This window comes from Columba livia, chromosome 17 (assembly GCF_036013475.1).
Source record: "Columba livia isolate bColLiv1 breed racing homer chromosome 17, bColLiv1.pat.W.v2, whole genome shotgun sequence".
Taxonomy (NCBI): Eukaryota; Metazoa; Chordata; class Aves; order Columbiformes; family Columbidae; genus Columba; species Columba livia.
Genome location: NC_088618.1, coordinates 12,795,363 through 12,812,399, shown reverse-complemented (window position 1 = coordinate 12,812,399; position 17,037 = coordinate 12,795,363). Strand labels below are relative to the sequence as shown.

General features: G+C 47.8%; 1 protein-coding gene across 1 annotated transcript in view; it reads left to right on the top strand.

Moving 5' to 3' along the window:
• The first annotated feature begins 2,192 nt into the window (after window positions 1–2,192).
• The window catches only part of ASCC2 (activating signal cointegrator 1 complex subunit 2), a 29,498-nt gene continuing 14,653 nt past the window's right edge, over window positions 2,193–17,037 (top strand). The window contains exons 1-10 of the mRNA XM_013367128.3: window positions 2,193–2,336; window positions 4,983–5,091; window positions 6,326–6,484; window positions 6,819–6,989; window positions 9,197–9,326; window positions 11,169–11,236; window positions 13,084–13,194; window positions 14,086–14,198; window positions 16,160–16,234; window positions 16,788–16,895. Of these exons, the coding sequence (XP_013222582.2) occupies window positions 5,011–5,091; window positions 6,326–6,484; window positions 6,819–6,989; window positions 9,197–9,326; window positions 11,169–11,236; window positions 13,084–13,194; window positions 14,086–14,198; window positions 16,160–16,234; window positions 16,788–16,895 (1,016 nt within the window). The 5' untranslated portion in view covers window positions 2,193–2,336; window positions 4,983–5,010. The remainder of the gene's footprint in view (window positions 2,337–4,982; window positions 5,092–6,325; window positions 6,485–6,818; window positions 6,990–9,196; window positions 9,327–11,168; window positions 11,237–13,083; window positions 13,195–14,085; window positions 14,199–16,159; window positions 16,235–16,787; window positions 16,896–17,037) is intronic.

Sequence of the window (17,037 nt, the reverse complement as noted above, 5' to 3'; positions counted from 1 at the left end):
CCGGAACCGGGCGCGCTCCCAGGCTGTGACCTGCGACAGCCCATCGTCTGCACCGCTCCCTTCAGCACCAACCAACTTCCTCCCGCCCGTGAATCACACCAAAGAAGGATCCTTTGAATGAAAGCTCCTTTTCCAAAAGCTTTTGTCTGCAGAAGTTGGCCAGTCTGCGATCTGAAGCCGACTCGCCTGGTAACTTCAGCCGGCTCCTGGTCAAACCTTGAAAGCACGATTTTTCAGCAGAGCTCAGCAGCCTGAAGCTGCTTTTAGTGTGGCCAGGGTCGGAAAGTTGTGATTCACATTAAGATTTCGGATTTGACTTTTCCTGTCATGCAGTGTTGAAGGTCTCTGGCACACTGTACACAGGTGAGCAGAGGCACTTGATAGTAGGATTGTTTAATTTCTGTTCATTTGCCAGATTAAATTTAGTTTGCATGTGTATACATATAACTATGTAACTCGGTTATACAGACATAGTTAATATCAGTAACATTTTGGGTAGAGGCTCCAGTAGTTCAGTGCTTTAGGAAATGGAATATATAATAGACAATTGGTAAGGTAACAAATATTTTAAAAAAATATTTAAAAAGGTGAATAGTGATTCAAAGCAGCTTGATAACAGATCCGAAGCCCACTGAGTCACTTGGAGTCTTGCCACCGCTGCTCGGGAGGAAGGTTGGCAGAGGAGGAGAAATAAACAGACGCCTTTGCGAGGGAATCGTGTTTCAGCTGCCAAATGTTCTCCTTGCACAGAACAATCGGCGCAGACCTTGGATCTGACACCGGCACTAGCGTTTTGTTCTGGGAGGTTGTTTTGCACAGCGCGTTGGTGCTGTGGCTCCAGCCCAAGGGCCTGACTTTGTGTAGGGGATGTCGGAGAAATAGCAATAATAAATAATTCATTGGAAAATGAGTCATTCAAAAGGAATGGCAAAAGAATGGTGAGAATGGCGAGTTCCGGACAACCTGTCATGACATTTGAAGTGCAAATCGATCGCTCCTGACTGTGAGCGGGAACACAGCCTTTCCTGGCTGCCTCCTGCCAGGGAGAGCGCCGGGGTGGGAGCAGAAGGAGCCCAGATGATGTCGGGGGGAGCAGGGAGCAGTGGGGCTGCGGGGACCCCTCGGGGTGACACCTGCTCCCCTCCACAGAGTCAAGGCACCCAGCACCGCTGCACACAGCTAGCAGTCAAGAGGTTCTGCTGCCCCTCTGCTCTGCCCTGGGGAGACCACACCTGGAATATTGTGTCCAGCTGTGGCCCCTCAGTTCCAGCAGGACAGGGAACTGCTGCAGAGAGTCCAGCGCAGCCATCAAGATGCTGAAGGGAGTGGAGCATCTCCCGTGTGAGGAAAGGCTGAGGGAGCTGGGGCTCTGGAGCTGGACAAGAGGAGACTGAGGGGGGACTCATTCCTGGGGATCAAGATGGAAAGGGGGAGTGTCAGGAGGATGGAGCCAGGCTCTTCTGGTGACAACCAGTGACAGGACAAGGGGCAATGGGTGCAAACTGGAACACAGGAGGTTCCACTTAAATATGAGAAGAAACTTGTTGGGGGTGAGGGTGGCAGAGCCTGGCCCAGGCTGCCCAGGGGGTTGTGGAGTCTCCTTCTGTGCAGACATTCCAACCCGCCTGGACACCTTCCTGTGTAACCTCATCTGGGTGTTCCTGCTCCATGGGGGGATTGCACTGGATGAGCTTTCCAGGGCCCTTCAACCCGACATTCTGGGATTCTGTGAGTGGAAACACCCACGATCCAGAGTCTGCAAGGGGTCTGATTCGGGAACAGAAGCTGGAACCTCACTACAGCCCCATTCCCACTTAGCCCCATGCCAGCAGGCACAGCGCAGTTGCTATTTTAGGCTGCTCCACCATCTCAAGCTGGACTCTGGCCTACGTTTAGGCAGAATTCCCTGTGGTGAAGAAGCAGAACCGAGACTCTTCAGAGCACCGGGGTTGGTGACAGTCGGTGTGTCTGTCCCCCACACCCCTCTCCGGGAGTCAAAGCGTCACTGACCTCAGCTGGGCTTAATCGTGCCTGTATTAATTGGCAAGAATTACCCTTGTCCCGCAGTGTGACACCCGCGCTGGGGCGGGCGGTGACCCTCCCTCCCGGGTGGGTCAGTCCGAGTAAGTTAATAGGGTGACTGATTTAATTAGCTGGTTTTATTCCAAAAGGAAAACCTGTGCGGTCCCCCAGCCCCGCCGCTGCCGGCACCGACACACCCGCCGCTCCCACCTGCGGCGCCACGCAGGCTCCGCCCACCCCGGCCACTTCCGCTCGGCACCGGAAGGGCTGTTTGGCTGCGGAAGCGCGGTGCCGGCGGCGGGACGTGGCTGCTGGTAACGGGGACTCGGGCGCCGGAGCGGGACCGTGTGGGGTGCAGGGGCTGGGCGGGTGACCGGGCCTGGTAGGGCGGGGGCAGCGCGGTGGCAGTGACCCAAGGGGGTGTCAGGAGGGACGGGGCTCTGCTTATTTGGGGCTGGAGAAAGTTGTCGGGGCCTGTGGTGGGTCCGGGGCCTGTTGTAGGCCCGTCCGCCCGTGCTGGGCACTGGGGAGGCCAGAACGTGTATCCTGGGGGCAGTTCTGGGCCCCTCACGCCAAGAAAGGCCTTGAGGTGCTGGAGCGAGTTGAGAGAAGGAAACGGAGCTGGTGAGGGGCTGGAGCACAAGTGTGATGGAGCGGCTGAGGGACCTGGGGGTTCAGCTGGAGAACAGGAGCTGAGGGGAGACCTTCTGATCTCTGAACTGCCTGAAAGGAGCTTGGAGCCAGGGGGGTCGGGCTCTGCTCCCCAGGAACAAGCGCCAGGAGCAGAGGAAACGGCCTCAAGTTGCGCCAGGGGAGGTTGAGGTTGGATGTGGGAACAATTTCTTCCCCAAAGGGCTGTGGGGCATTGGAACAGGCTGCCCAGGGCAGTGCTGGAGTCACCATCCCTGGAGGGTTGGACAGACGGACATGAGGTTCTCAGGACGTGGGGCAGTGCCAGGGGTGGGTTATGGTTGGACTTGATGTTCCCGAGGGGCTTTTCCAACCGAAATGGTTCTGTGATTCCAGGGCCTGTGGCAGCACTGGCAGAGCTGGGAGGAGGTGGCTGGGCCTAGGGTGGGCAGTGGCTGGAGGGGTGTGTGGGGCACTGGAGCTGGTTCCTGGCTTGGCAGTGGGTGCACAGCTGGGTGGGTGTCACTGCTGGAGATGCCTGAGGGAAAATTGGGGCTGGGAATGTCAAAGCACATGTAGGGGAGGGGGTGTCTGTGCTCCAGCTCCCTCCTCATCTGTACGTGTGATGTACAACACCACCATCAGCGAAGCTGCAGCGGGCACCCTGCCCGCCGCACTGGGGGGGTTCCTGGGCCCCAGCAGCGTGTCCCCCTGTCCGGGCTCCTCCTGGATGATGGGATGTGTGAGGCAGAGAACACTTCTGATGCTGCGAAAAGAAGTTTTTCTGGCAGAAGTCTAGTTTATTTTCTTGTTTGTCAGGGCTGTTTGGATTTTACACCCTGTGCCTGAAAGCACAGGGTGCAATAAATTAATCATGTTCTTGTAGTTTAGACCAAAGCCCTTGTGCAGGGAAGCATATGATACTGATTGGGGTGATTCTCTGTGTTGAGGATGTTCTGTACTCAGGTTTATTCTGTTCCCCCGATGAACAAACCTTTGGCTGAGGGCCTGTCCCTTCCAAGGGGTATTTGACTTGGACCAGAGACTTTGATGCTTGGCAGGCTTGAATTGAGACGCTTTTTTCCTTGTTGCAAACACACGCTTCTACGTGCGGTTTTCGGAATGGCTCGAGAAATTGTAAAAGCTAAATTAAATATATGATGAGAGCTGAAAAACAGTTTTGCTTATTCTGCTGAAAACTTGCTTTTTTTTTTTTTCCCCAAACAAATTATTAATCACAAAAATCTGAAAATGTTCCTGTTAATATTCTAATCTTTAAACTCCCTTGGAAAGACACCATTATTTTAAGTTTTCTGGCCTGTGTGTATTGACATTGCTCTACCTTCTTTTTTTTCTTTTTTTAAATTGAATTCTAAAACATTAGGTGACACATTTTTTGCCTAAATCCATAGGTGACAAATTATCTGGAAGTAAAAATATTACTCCTTCACTTGCTGCCTAAACTGACCCTGCTCCTGAATCTGTGTTGTTCAGCTCTAAAGACACTTGTCTTGTTTTAACTGTTATTCTGCCCAGGCAATGTGAATGCAATTCAATATGCATATAAGACTTGTGATTTAGACCTTAACAAGAACATAACTTTTTAATACTATTTCGCAGAAATCATAATACTATAAATCCCCCAAGAAATCAGAAGCTCTGTGAACCTCCAGTTTTTATTTCTCATTAATACTTCTTTAACAATGCGCATAACATTCTTTTGAATTGTTTGACTTGCAGTTAATTTCAGAAAGCTCATTGCGATATTTCGGAGCCTGAAAATGCCGCTGAAGGTGAAAAGGTGGTTCTGTGAGCACACCGGGGCTGGCAGGGAGGGGAAGGCTGCGTTTTGTAGCCTCATCCATGTCTGCGTGAGGACCGGGTGATTCTGCCACATCAGCACCAAAAATATCCTTTAATCACGTGTGGGCAGGACCCGTTTTGGTCGCCTCTCCGCTTTGTACTATCAGGAGACAGCAGGCACTCAAAAGCGGAAAGTTCAACCCAAATCTTCAGGAACCAGGTTTAAATATCAAGTTTCCATATTAAACAATATCCCCAAATGTTTTTTCTTGTCCTGGAAGGAGTCTGTGGCCTCTCAGTAAGGACCAGGCGTGAGAATTGAGCACCACTTTCCAGGTTTCTTCCAAGCCACGTGAAGGTGGCTCTCGGGTGTTCCCTGAAGGTTTGGCATTCAGGTGGTGGATAAATTGCTCTGCGTAAATATATTTCCAGCTGCTGAATGTGTGTTTTGGGAAGGCTGCGATCTCTTTTGTTGTGCTTTTGATTGATTGACCTTGTAAAACGCATCCTGTGCTTTTGTTTTGCAGTTTGCCGCGGGAGGAGCGAGTGGTCAGGATGCCAGCGCTGCCTCTGGATGAGCTCCAGCTGACCGAAAGGGATCCCAAGACAGGGAAGCTGCGGACTTTACCGGCACTGGTGAGCTGTGTTTTTCCTGAAAGGCAAACAAGACCTTTCACAAGTTGTTGTTATTTCTTCGGGCCTGCGCGTAACTAGTTGTTGGTGTAGGGTATGATGAAATCGGGTCAGCTTCCACCTTCAATTGTTCTTTTCATGTTTTAGCACATTCAGATAGTTGAGAATTTTTTTCCAGTGATGGATGAATGAAAACTTATTGTATTCAGGATCTATAGGAAATTGTTCTCCCAGAACTCCTTATTCTTTCAAGAAACAGCCAGATTAGCAATGTAAATTTTGCTGCAATACTTTGGGAGCTTCAGCCAGCTCTGCGTGAAGTTCAGCTCTGAGCTGTAGCACCAGGATCAGTCCATCCACTGACTGCATCCCGTAACCTCCTGCCTCATGGCTTCAGCTGGCTGAAATCAGAAAATAAAATCCACAGTCACTTTTTTTCTCCCAGAAAGAAGGAGGCCTGGAGAGAGCCGTTAATGCTGCTCGCTCGGGGGGAGGTTTGCCCTGGGTGTACATGTGGGTTGAGCAGCTCAAAGCTGCTGCCCGCCGCTCAACGGGATTCTCGTTCTAGGGTGGGAATCGTAGAATCAGTTCAGTTGGCAGAGAACCTCAGCATCATTGACTCCAGCCATACTCCAGCACTGCCCCATGTCCCTGAGAACCTCATCTCAGTGCCTTTTAAACCACTCCAGGGATGGTGACTCCACCATTGCCCTGGGCAGCCTCTTCCGATGCCCAACAGCCCTTTCCATGAAGAATTTTTTCCTAATATCCAATCTAAACCACCCCGGCGCAACTTGAGTATCTGGGAAAACCCTTGGGAAGGGTAGTGAAATGTTTCTTCTCTGTATTTGGTCATCGTGTCAGTTTGACTCTGTGGAATGTTGCACAAGAACCAGTTTGGAGGAAGAAGAGAGAGTGTGGGCCACATTTCAGAGCCATGACATGGAGGTGGTGCTGTTTGTTTTGAAGGCATGGGAGGATTGCTTTGCAAGGCTGTGGGTTAACAGAGTGCACCTGATTGTGAAGGTCTGAAAATATTGCTGATAAATAAGGATACAAACCCACTGGTGCCTTGAAAGATTAGAAAATGGGAACTTCCCAGGGAACTGAATGTCAGATCACATTCAAGTGTCATTTTTTTGCTGGTTTCCTAAAATTTGGTGAGCAGTGCAAATGGGAACTGGGCATTCCTGTCACTTGGTCTGTAGTTTTAATACAATGTTTTGGCTTTCTGCAGCACCCAGAAATAAAAGCAGATCGGTCTTTTGTGCTATACAGACCGCCGCCTGTTGTTAGAGACCCTGCTTTAGTGGAAGAGTTCTTGGAGCGAGCAAAATTCATTGCGGATGACCTGAACTGGCTTCTGGCTTTGCCTCATGACAGATTTTGGTGCCAGGTAAAAATTGTTTTGTGGACACTGAAGAAAAAACCTGAACAATCTACATGCTTGTAAAAGCCACAAACTTTAAGTCATTTTCGTAAAGACTTGTACATGTTCATTATGTCATTTGTTAAGCATTTTAATTTCAATTACTGCACCTTAGAGTGCAAAGAAAGTAGTGTTTCCCTATGGATTTTCATTGTGGATTTTAAGACTTTGCTTGTATTTGATGCACATGCGAATCCTTTTAGCATTGTTGAATGTTTCAGGTTGCTTTTAAGTTTAACTGGGCTGCCCATGAGCGTGTGACATTTCCTTCTTTCCATTTCCTTGTCTTTGGTTGTGCAAGGTGATATTTGATGAGACGCTTCAGAAATGTCTGGACTCCTACCTGTGCTATGCCCCTCGCAAGTTCGATGCCTCGTTGGATTGCCATCCGGAGGTGAACGACGTGCAGAAATGTCTCCATCGGAGCGTCTTCCTGACCTTCCTCAGGATGTCCACTCACAAGGAGTCCAAGGTAAATATTTCTTTGCCTTGCAGGTGCTCCAGGCTTTGTGGTTTAGGGAAAAAGACAACTGGAGAAATTAATCGTGTTTCTTACCTGCGTGTCCAACTATTTTTATCAGTCTGTTTGTCTGTATGGAGGTGATAACCACTCAGAGCTGAAGTGTCTGAGCTATGCAATGATTGCTTAGGAAGGATATCTGAGCAATCAGCGAAGTAACAGCAGGTTAGCCACATGTGGTGTAGTGATATATTGTTATAAGAGAAAAAAGAGCGTGTTGGCCTTGGAACTTGGAACATCGGCTGCATGGAACAGAGGATCTTTGGGCCACCAGTGGCCAAGCGTTCGCTCCCTCAATGCTGCTTCCTCTGCACCGTGCAGTGTTGTGTAATCTGGTGTCATAGTGTAACCCAGCCGGCAACTGAGGCCCACGCAGCCACTCACTCACCCGCCCCTCAGTGGGATGGCAGAGAAAATTCATCAGTTGAGATAAAGGCTGTTTAATAGGTAAAGCAAAAGCTGCGTGCACAAGCAAAGCAAACCAAAGGATTCATTGCCTGTTTCCCATTGCAGGGAGGTGTTCAGCCATCCCCGGGACAGCCGGGCCCTATCACACATAACGGTTACTGGGGAAGGGGAAGTCAAACGCCATCATTCTAAGTGTCCCCCCGCTTCCTTCTCCTTTCCCAAGCTTTCTATACTGAGCGTGACATACGGTGTGGGGTATCCCCTGGTCAGCTAGCCCCACTATGTGCTCCCCCAGCCCACTCGCTGGTGGGGTGAGGAGCAGAAAAGGCCTCGGCTGTGTAAGTGCTGCTCAGCAATGACAAAAACATCCCCGAATTATCAGCTCTGCAGCACAAATCCAACCCACAGCCCTGTACCGGCTGCTGTGGAGAAAACTGACTCTGCCCCAGCCAAACCCAGCACATCTGTGCTAGTACTTGTCTCTCCTTGAACTTTCCCTGGGTTTTGGGTACACGATGAAATTGCTCTAAATTACTGTTTTCTTGGCATTGTAATTGAAAGACATGCTCAGCCCTAATTGTGTGAGTGTAGCTCCCGTGAGCAGCTTGTGGGGTTTTCACAAGGCCTTTGGGTAGGATGAGGCACCTCGTGTTTTAGCAATTGCTCCCTCGATACCCTCGCTGTGTGTTATTTATGATGTGTTATTTAGCGATGTACTGATTCTCTCGATTATCACGGTGGTGACGTTCAGGACATTTTGAGGAAAGACGTTGGAGGCAGGAGCAGGTAGAGGGAATGCTGGAGCCTGCAGCTGGCACCACTTCCGCATAAGTACCTGACACCTCTATGGTGCCTTTCATTCCAGGATCTGATTAAATCTCACCGCTCCGATGAGGCAGACGAGTATTTGAAACCATTTGATAGTTGAGTAATTTGAAGAGAATGAATAGGCTGTTGTCACGCAGGCAGTCAGCAGGAGTTCTGGAAATTGGACCTGGGCCGCGTAAAGCCCTGTCCCTCCGTTGTCGCAGGGGAACGTGCGTACAGCCTCTCACTGGGACTGAAAACATTTGCTATCGTGGGCAAATTTGTCTTCTGAAAATCCAGAATCGTGTTGCAGCTTGCCGGCTTCTCGGTGTCAAAGACAATGGAATTTTTGTCATCTAGAATTTTAGAATAAATTCCTTTAATGCTATTAGTTTTTGACAGTGTTCTAGCAGTCAGAGGATAGAGCTGCAGTCCCCGGGTTTTCTTCCTACTTGTCACTGCTGTAGCTGTCTTTGGTGCCTTGATTCCACTTCACCAGGGTACTGATAACCTCAGGCTGCGATCTCACATGTATTTTTTCAGTGTTAGTGCCAGTTAAGCCGTTCCTATGCCGGGTTGCTCATTCTGCTCCTGAGCTGAGTGTTCTTGCATCAGCTCAGCTGTTTCTTTTGTTGTGGCAGGAGCCAGGTCTGGGAACTGAATGAACTGTAGGTAGGGGTTGTTCTTTTTAACTTTTAGGTCAGTTGGTTCATTTTGTGGTGTGAGGCCAGCGGGGTGGATGTAGTGGCAGTGAGAAGGAGCTGGGAGCATGGGGATGGAGGGCTTTGCAAAAGCCCGTGTAAGCAGAATTGCTGTCTTCTATGAAACAAAATCCATAACACACCTCTGAGAGATGTTTTCACAAGGTTTAGTTATAACACTGCAGTTCTTGCAGGGTAAAATATGGATTAGCCTTTAAATTACTTTAAATTTTTTCTTTGTAGGATCATTTTATCACTCCCGCAGTCTTTGGAGAAATTATCTACAATAACTTCCTGTTCGACATCCCTAAAATTCTGGATCTCTGTGTGCTCTTTGGAAAAGGCAACAGTCTCCTGCTCCAGAAGATGATTGGTAAGTTCAAGCCAAGGAACAGCTTGCTGCGTTTAGGCTTTTGCTTACTCATATAATGGCAAGTGATGAGTGGGGTTTCATACCACTCTGAAAACAAACTGTTCGGTACCAACCAGAATCTGTAATTTCTACAGATCAGATAACTGATTTCTCTTTTTCTTGTGGGCTTCATTTATGTCCAGCTGCTCGGCTGTCCTGAGCTGGACTTGGGGCGTCAACGTTCGGTTCTGCCTCAGCAGTTGTTTCCCATGCCAGTGAAACGTGTGTTCGGGCGCTGTGGGGGGACCCTGAGGGCTGTAAAATCCTGGGGTTGGTGGGAAGGGGCAAACACGTCGGTCCCTGGGCAGGGCGGGAGGAGGGGGGGGACGTGGGGCTCAGTCCAGCTGCTCATACGAGTGCTTTTGTTCCCAAAGTTGGGAACCGAGTGAAATGTGGAAAGTGAAGTAATCACTGGCCGATGAAGTAGGAGAACTTGAAATTTCAGTGCGGACACTGATTTATATTGTGCCTTCAAAGCACGAAGCACTTCAGAACATTGCTCAAGCTGTGCTTATCCCCAGATTTCTTTGTGTCTGTACAGTCTTAGTTGCAAGTGCATATTTAGTAATGCCGTGGACACTAAAACCTGCATAATGAAGAGAGGGCATATTGGTTTAGCTTCTGTCTTTATCCTGGGCTCTCTTCACCTGTGATCTTTAACATCCACCTGAGCACAGGTGGATGTTAACCCTAACCCTGGGTTAAGTGAGCTCTTCTGAAATTCTAACCCACGTTGTCTGCAGTCCATGTAATGAAAGTTTTTCCTTTCTTTGGTAGTTATTTTGTCTCATTTCCAAGCTGGCTAATGTGAGAAGCATTAGACAACACATCCCACAGCCAGATTTCCAGACCAGAAGAGCTTAGACATTAAACCTTTGCATTTTTGAATCCAGTAACTTACACTCTAAATTAATCTGTCAAGCCTCGGAGGTAGGAAGGAGGCAGGACAAGATAGATAGTTCTCTTTTAAATGGGAAGCTTTAACTTCTCTGGGTCTTCAAATATGCTGAAGAAGGCCGAAGCGTATGAAACCTCATTTGAATTATATGTATGCTCTGGTGTGCAATGCAATAACGCTGTACGCAAGTAACCAATGATTTCCCCACCTGATTACTTGCATTATGTTATGACTGTAATGGCGTGAGCAGCTCTGGTGTGTAATTCATAACTTGATAAACTTTAGATTCTTCTCAGGGTATAAATTTTTCTGAAACCCGTCTCATAACTCTTCCTGGTGCTCTGTCCTTGCTGGAGAACTCTGTTAATTTTCATCAGCTGAACAGTAATTCACAGGGAAATAGGCAGCTTCTGTGCTTACTTGGCGGGGATTTATGGTATGCCATTATTCGGTGGAGTATTTTGTGAGGATAATGAAGTCCTAGTAATATAATAGCAGGTATTACTAAAGCCTCATTACCTTTAAGAAATATTTTGCAGATCATTCTCCAGTGCATGCTGAACTGTTATCAGTAATTAAAAGTCAACTCCAGTTGTCAGAGAAAGGAACGAGGAATGTTTAGCGGTAGTATTTGCATTATTCATTGATTCAGCCTCTGCGCACGTACCATCTGACATCTCGTTTGCTCCGCTCTGATGAGCGTGAGCTCGCTCCCTGTTCCCCAGTTGCACTGAGGGGTTGATGGGCAGCGAGTTGAGTCGTGAGCCTGTGCCCGTGTCCAAAATGGTGATTACCCGCGTCTGGGGGTGTCAGCAGTGACACAAGTACATCTTGTGGTGCAAATCTGTTCGTTGGCACCAATGTCTGACCTAATGGAGATGATCTTCTTCCCCCTCTCTTCTCAGAAAACATCTTCACTCAGCAACCAAGTTACTTCGGTGACCTGGACGAAACTCTGCCCACTGTCCTGCAGGTACCGCGTTCTCCTTGTCCTGTCATCCTGAGATGTGGAATCCTTTAGAGCGCGGAAAGGGAGCAAGTATGGCCATAGGCAGGCAAAATGGATTTGTAATTACTTACTTTTTCTAGTTTATGTTAATATTGCCAGGTAGGTTTTGAAACTTTATCTAAAACTACTACTTGATGACTATTTCTTGTTACCTTATGTAATTTTTTTCATTCTCTGCAGTTAATCTCAAGGAATTTTCATTAGCTGGCTCCAAAAGTATTCTTTGTATCCCACCTCACCCCAAAGCAGCAGCAGCATTGAAATTTAGAACACCAAACTCTAGAGACTATGAGAGGTAGCGAAGACTTGACATAGTGGAATAGGTTAGCGTTAACACAGCAGGTTCTCAGGAGTATATGAAAATCCATTGGAAAGGATGTGCTGTTGCCATACAAAAGGTATTTGGCGCCTCTCCATGTCTAAGCTTTCATTTTTCTAAGCAGTTTGTATATTCCCCAGACTCGGTAAGCAGGATTCGCATTTAACCTGAGGGAGAAATCAAGGTACCTTGACATCTTTGTACCCTGAAAATGTCATGTTTATGTCCTCAGAAAGCTCATCTATGCACAAAAATAAAATGCCTGAGATACTGTTTACCCCAAGGAACCTATAATGTCACTTGACTTTTTGAAAGTCTACATTCTTCTTTTTGTCTGTGTGCTAAGAAACTGTTAGAGGTTAATCTCAGAGGTGATATATCTTTAAAAAATGTTATAGGATGCAAGAGCAAATGAATTACTGGGGAGGACAGCAGAGGTTCAATTTGCTTTTTGGGATGCACCATGTCAGCAGTTTCTCTGCAGAACGCTGGTTTCTTTCTGTGTATTTTGGCAACCGTCACAGGGTGATACGGGTGTATCTCACGTGTGCGAGTCTCACAGATCAAAGATGATCATAAAGCTGAATATGTGCTTGTGCTGTGTCTGAAAGGAGCTGATACCTGTGTGGATTTAGGAGCTCACGCACACTGTAGAATAGTAGCACTAACCCCAAGTATGCAACTTGGAATCACAGAATCATTTTGGTTGAAGACACCCTCGAGATCATGGAGTCCAACCATAACCCACCCCTGTCCCTGCCCCATGTCCTGAGAACCTCATGTCCGTCTGTCCAACCCTCCAGGGATGGCGACTCCAGCACTGCCCTGGGCAGCCTGTTCCAATGCCCCACAGCCCTTTGGGGAAGAAATTGTTCCCACATCCAACCTCAACCTCCCCTGGCGCAACTTGAGGCTCTTTCTTCTTGTCCATGTGCCTTCAGCCACCATTCACGTGTCTCTGGGAGGAGGGTTTGACAAACCTCTCAAGGTGCATATGTAGAGCAGTGGGTTTGAAGCTGGTCCTGCACCAAAGGTTTTTAGCAATCTGGACCTTAGTTCTATCAGCGTCTCCTCAAATTCTTTATAAATAAGAACTGCAAAATCTGTCCTGCTGCCCTCCAGGCCGAAAGGTGTTGGACCGAGCTCATCGACAGGAGTTGGTGTCAATGTCCCAGCAGTCCCACCGCTCCCTTGCAAATGGGGATCCCAGTGGCCTCCCCGTGTTGGCCTTGCTGCCTGATGTTCTCACCCAGCTGAGGGTTTGGGATTGGCCGCAGTCTGTGTCTCGGCACCACCAGCACATGCAGTCGCAATAAACTGCGCACAAGTCGTGTGGCGTTTTGGGGGTGCAGCGTGGCCCTTCCTGCAAGAGTCTGTCACACCTTTTATCTCCTACAGCTCTGTGCTGTGTGGAAATAGTCACGTATTGCATATAAAGCATGTCCCTCTGTTTTCCCGTCTGTTTTATCGCTGTTCTGTTCTCTTGATCTAGGTGTTCAACAATATTTTGCATAAGTGTGGCTTGCAGTGTGAAGGAGCCTCTGCTGAGCCCCAGAAATTGGAAGAAAGAGTAAATGTGACTCCAGGAAACATGCCCCTCCAGGTAGAACTGTTGCTCTGTGCACTTTACTCTTTGTCACCCTGCAGACTGGAGAGCAGTGGGGCCACAGAGGGTCATTCTGTTCCCAAATCCTGGTGGCTCACGCAGCACGTGGTTCCGTGTCATTGTTTCACTGTTTGTTGCGCGACTTGATGATAAAGCCTTTCCACCGTGAGCTGGTTGCTTTGCTCGTGTGCATTTCAAGCATATCCATTGTAGTGTGGGTTCTTTTTAAACCTGGCATCTCTCTTGCTTAACCGGTTTATAAACGATATGACAGAGTGTCTGGCAGAAGTCTCCGTGTAACCCGGACAGTGATCAGAGTTATTTTCTTCAGAAATGTTTTTTAACAGCAGTGCACTTTAATTCTAGTTAATTCAGAGGGTTAATAGTGCTGGGTGCTGTACAAAGCCAGGCCCCAGCTCATGGAGCGTGGTCTTCTACGAAATCTTAGTCATGCAGGCTGTACGTGGGAGGTGTTAGTGCTGCTCTACAGATGCATCTTGCACTGAAATGGACCACTGAACTCATCTCTTTAATTCCTGTATTACTGCAGTGCTTCCAGAGACATGGGGAAGGATACTGTATGCAGAGGGTATATAGAGGGCAAAGCCACTGTCCAGAATGGGATCTGACGAGGATTCTCGTAATTCCACAGAATCTTTAATGAGAGTGAGCAGTTGGGATTGTATTATAGATGTTTAAAGGGTCGAGGTTTTAGTAGAGACGTTGCCTCTAGACCCAGTAATGTTCAAAGTGTTTATGATTGATAGCAGACTTGTGCAGTCATGAAAAAGGCTCGATCTGAAAATGTTGTCCTTGTTAGTGAGTTATACTGTGTTCCCAGAAAAACTTGTCTGGCTTTCCTCTCAGTAATTGCTCTTTGTCTCTCAGGAGCTGAAGGATATCGTGCTGTACCTTTGCGACACTTGCACAACGCTCTGGGCATTTCTTGATGTCTTTCCACCAGCTTGCCAGACCTTCCAAAAACATGAGTTTTGCTACAGGTACATTTCGAACTGCACACAAAGCTTGTCTTGGCACACTGGAAATACTGAATGTGCTGCTGTGTTCTGTCCCAGTGCCTTCATCGTTAAGAGGTGACAGATTTAATGCAACTGGAGACTGCGAGGTTCACTCAGAGGAATACAGAGACTCCCAGGGAAGAAATTAATGTGCGGATGTCTAGAGCTTGTCTGTTATCCCTGAGTGATCCTGGAGCCTGAAAACCATGACAGTTTCAAAACCCAGCTGAACAGTACTCGATGTGCTCTGGACAGGGTGGAGAGGGGTGAGCAGGAAAGAGCTGTGGACAAGAAGAGCTTAGGACCTGAAACAGGAGCAGTAGAAAGCCTTTCTAAGTGATAGTCTGTCAAAGTCTGAAAATAAACATTTTTGTTTGACGTTTTATGCTAGAGAATATTATTGAGGTTTGGCAAAAGCTGCGTGGCTGGGGGAGGGTGACGAGGCAGCGCTGTCACCGCTGCCTGACAGCGAATTCCTGTCCAGCTCCGGGTCACGGTGGCAATGATGAGTCAGGATGGTCTCAAGGACCAGACAGCAGAGCGTGTTCCCACAGAGGCTGCGAGTCCTTGAGTGGCACTTAACCACCTTCCTCCAGGTGTTCTGAACCCCCAGAGCATCTTGTAGAGTCTTGTAACAGCCTTTGGTTAGGACAAAGCAAAACGCTCCTTTATTGTCCTTATTTCCCCTGTTTTCTTTGCTTGGTGCTGCAAACGAACACACATTTTTATTTTGCTTTTGTTTCCAATCGCGTTGCAGAGCCCTGAAGTCGTAGAGCTGCCAGCGGTTTAGGGATTGAGTAACACTGCTCTGGGGTTACTGACAGTAACTCTGTCCTCTGTGGCTGTTGTCCCAGAGGTGGTTATTGAAGAGCAGACTGGGGACCGCTGGTGGCTGTTTGGCTCGCAGGCAGCGCTGCCGGTGTGCTCGGTTACTCAGAGGAGGAAAGCCTTTGCTATTAATTCCACTGCTGATGTCAGAGATGTGCTGAAATAGTCTTGGTCTCTGTGTGGTGGGACAACAGCAACGTTTTTATTACTTCTCAATAATGACCAGGTCCTCGGAGTGTGGGGAGGGAAAACTGATTTACGGGTCATCTTTTTGGAACCTCTGTGAGCCTGATTCAATCCGCTGGCACTCGGTGATTTCTCTTTTGGACTGAAAGTGTCGGCCACCTCCTGCTACGTTTGCCTCAAGGATACTCATTTAACATATTTGGCTCTTAATAGGAGACTTGGACATAATGTTCCTAATGGAGCCTCTGCTTGGCTGTTGTGCCAAGTGCTGTAAACCATTATCAGTAACATCCAGCCACTACTGGAGCAGTACAGGCTGTTACTCTATGAGGGTGTTTTTCTGCATCTCCTGGTGCTTGGTCCCTCAAGAAAAGGGATGCTGTGGGCTGCCTGGCATGTAAGGTGTGAACCCGGAGCAAACAAACTTCCTTTGTTTCCCCCCTGCCCCATCCTATTGAAACATCCTCGCAGGCTTTCTGCATGTTGGACACCTTCATCTAAATGCCCACCTAGAGCAGAGATGAATAGCAAGACCAGTAGGGTTTTGTTGGAGATCATATCTTGTTTCATACCCAGTTTTTAGCATACAGCAGATATAGGGCCATAAGGATATCAGGGTGGGAGGGGCCGTTTGGAGATGGGCTTGAGCATCTCGGCTCTTTGCAGAGCGCAAATTTGTTTGGGATGTTTCTCCTTTGCTGTTGTGATGCCTTTCAAATGCCTGTGTCTTCAAAGATGCCCAGGTGGTTTCCTTAGAGTGCTGCTCTTTGTGTATTTACTTGTGTTTCAGGGACCAAATACCAAAATGGGGTAATGCTAAAGTGTAATGCTAGTGAGAATTTAATGAAATTAACTATTTGATTTGTCTTTTAGCAAATGCTTTTGGAAACCTCAGCTGACACTTACTCTCTTTTCACCCTTTTCTGCAGATTAGCTTCATTTTATGAATTGGCAATTCCTGAGCTGGAATCTGCAATAAAGAAGAGGCATTATGAGGATAACAGGTGAGAATCTCTGCAAAGGTTTGCGTTTTCTTTTCAATAAAAGTCTCGCAGGGCTTAGTTAAAAATTCACTTCAGGCTGCTTTACCCGTCTCTGCAGAGTCTTTCTCTCTTCTTGTTTTATGCTGCTTTAGGGAGCTCTGAAGAAAGAGCTTTTTTAATTCCAAATTTTCTTGGGCAGTGGGGGGACTAACAGTTTCTTTCACTGCTGTCTAAGAGAGACTTGATGGGAGATGCCTTCATATTGTAGCAAAGTGTGAAAACATGAATGATAACTATAGATTGGTCTCGTTTTAAGGCACAGACTGTGCTGGTACGGTTGAGATACCATGTATCTTAGCTGTTGGGACAACTGGGGATTGAGACCAACTTTGTTTAGAGCGTGGATTGTCCTTATTGACTCTGGAATGGCTCTGATTTCCGGTTCTTACAGCAAATCGAATATTCTGCTAATGCAAATGCCACCTCTAGAGGGTTAACTCTGGAGCGAAGGTGTGTTAAAGATGCAGATTTCTTGTGCTGACACCAACCGTGTGTTCTTTTACTCTCTCTCAAGTGTTTTTGCTGATTTGTGGAGGAGAATTTCCCATTCCAGAAAGAAGATGATAGAAGCTTTTCACATCCTAATAAACCAAGTCTGTCTGCAGCCCATCTTAGAAAGCAGGTATTGGCACTCGGGCACTGCGATTCTAGCCAGTTATTGCCATTGCGCGGGAGATTCCTTCCTCATTCAGATTTACTGCAGAAAATGAACGGATGCTGCTATTTGTGTTGGGGTTGGAGCCAAAGACTTTGGCTGAGCTCAG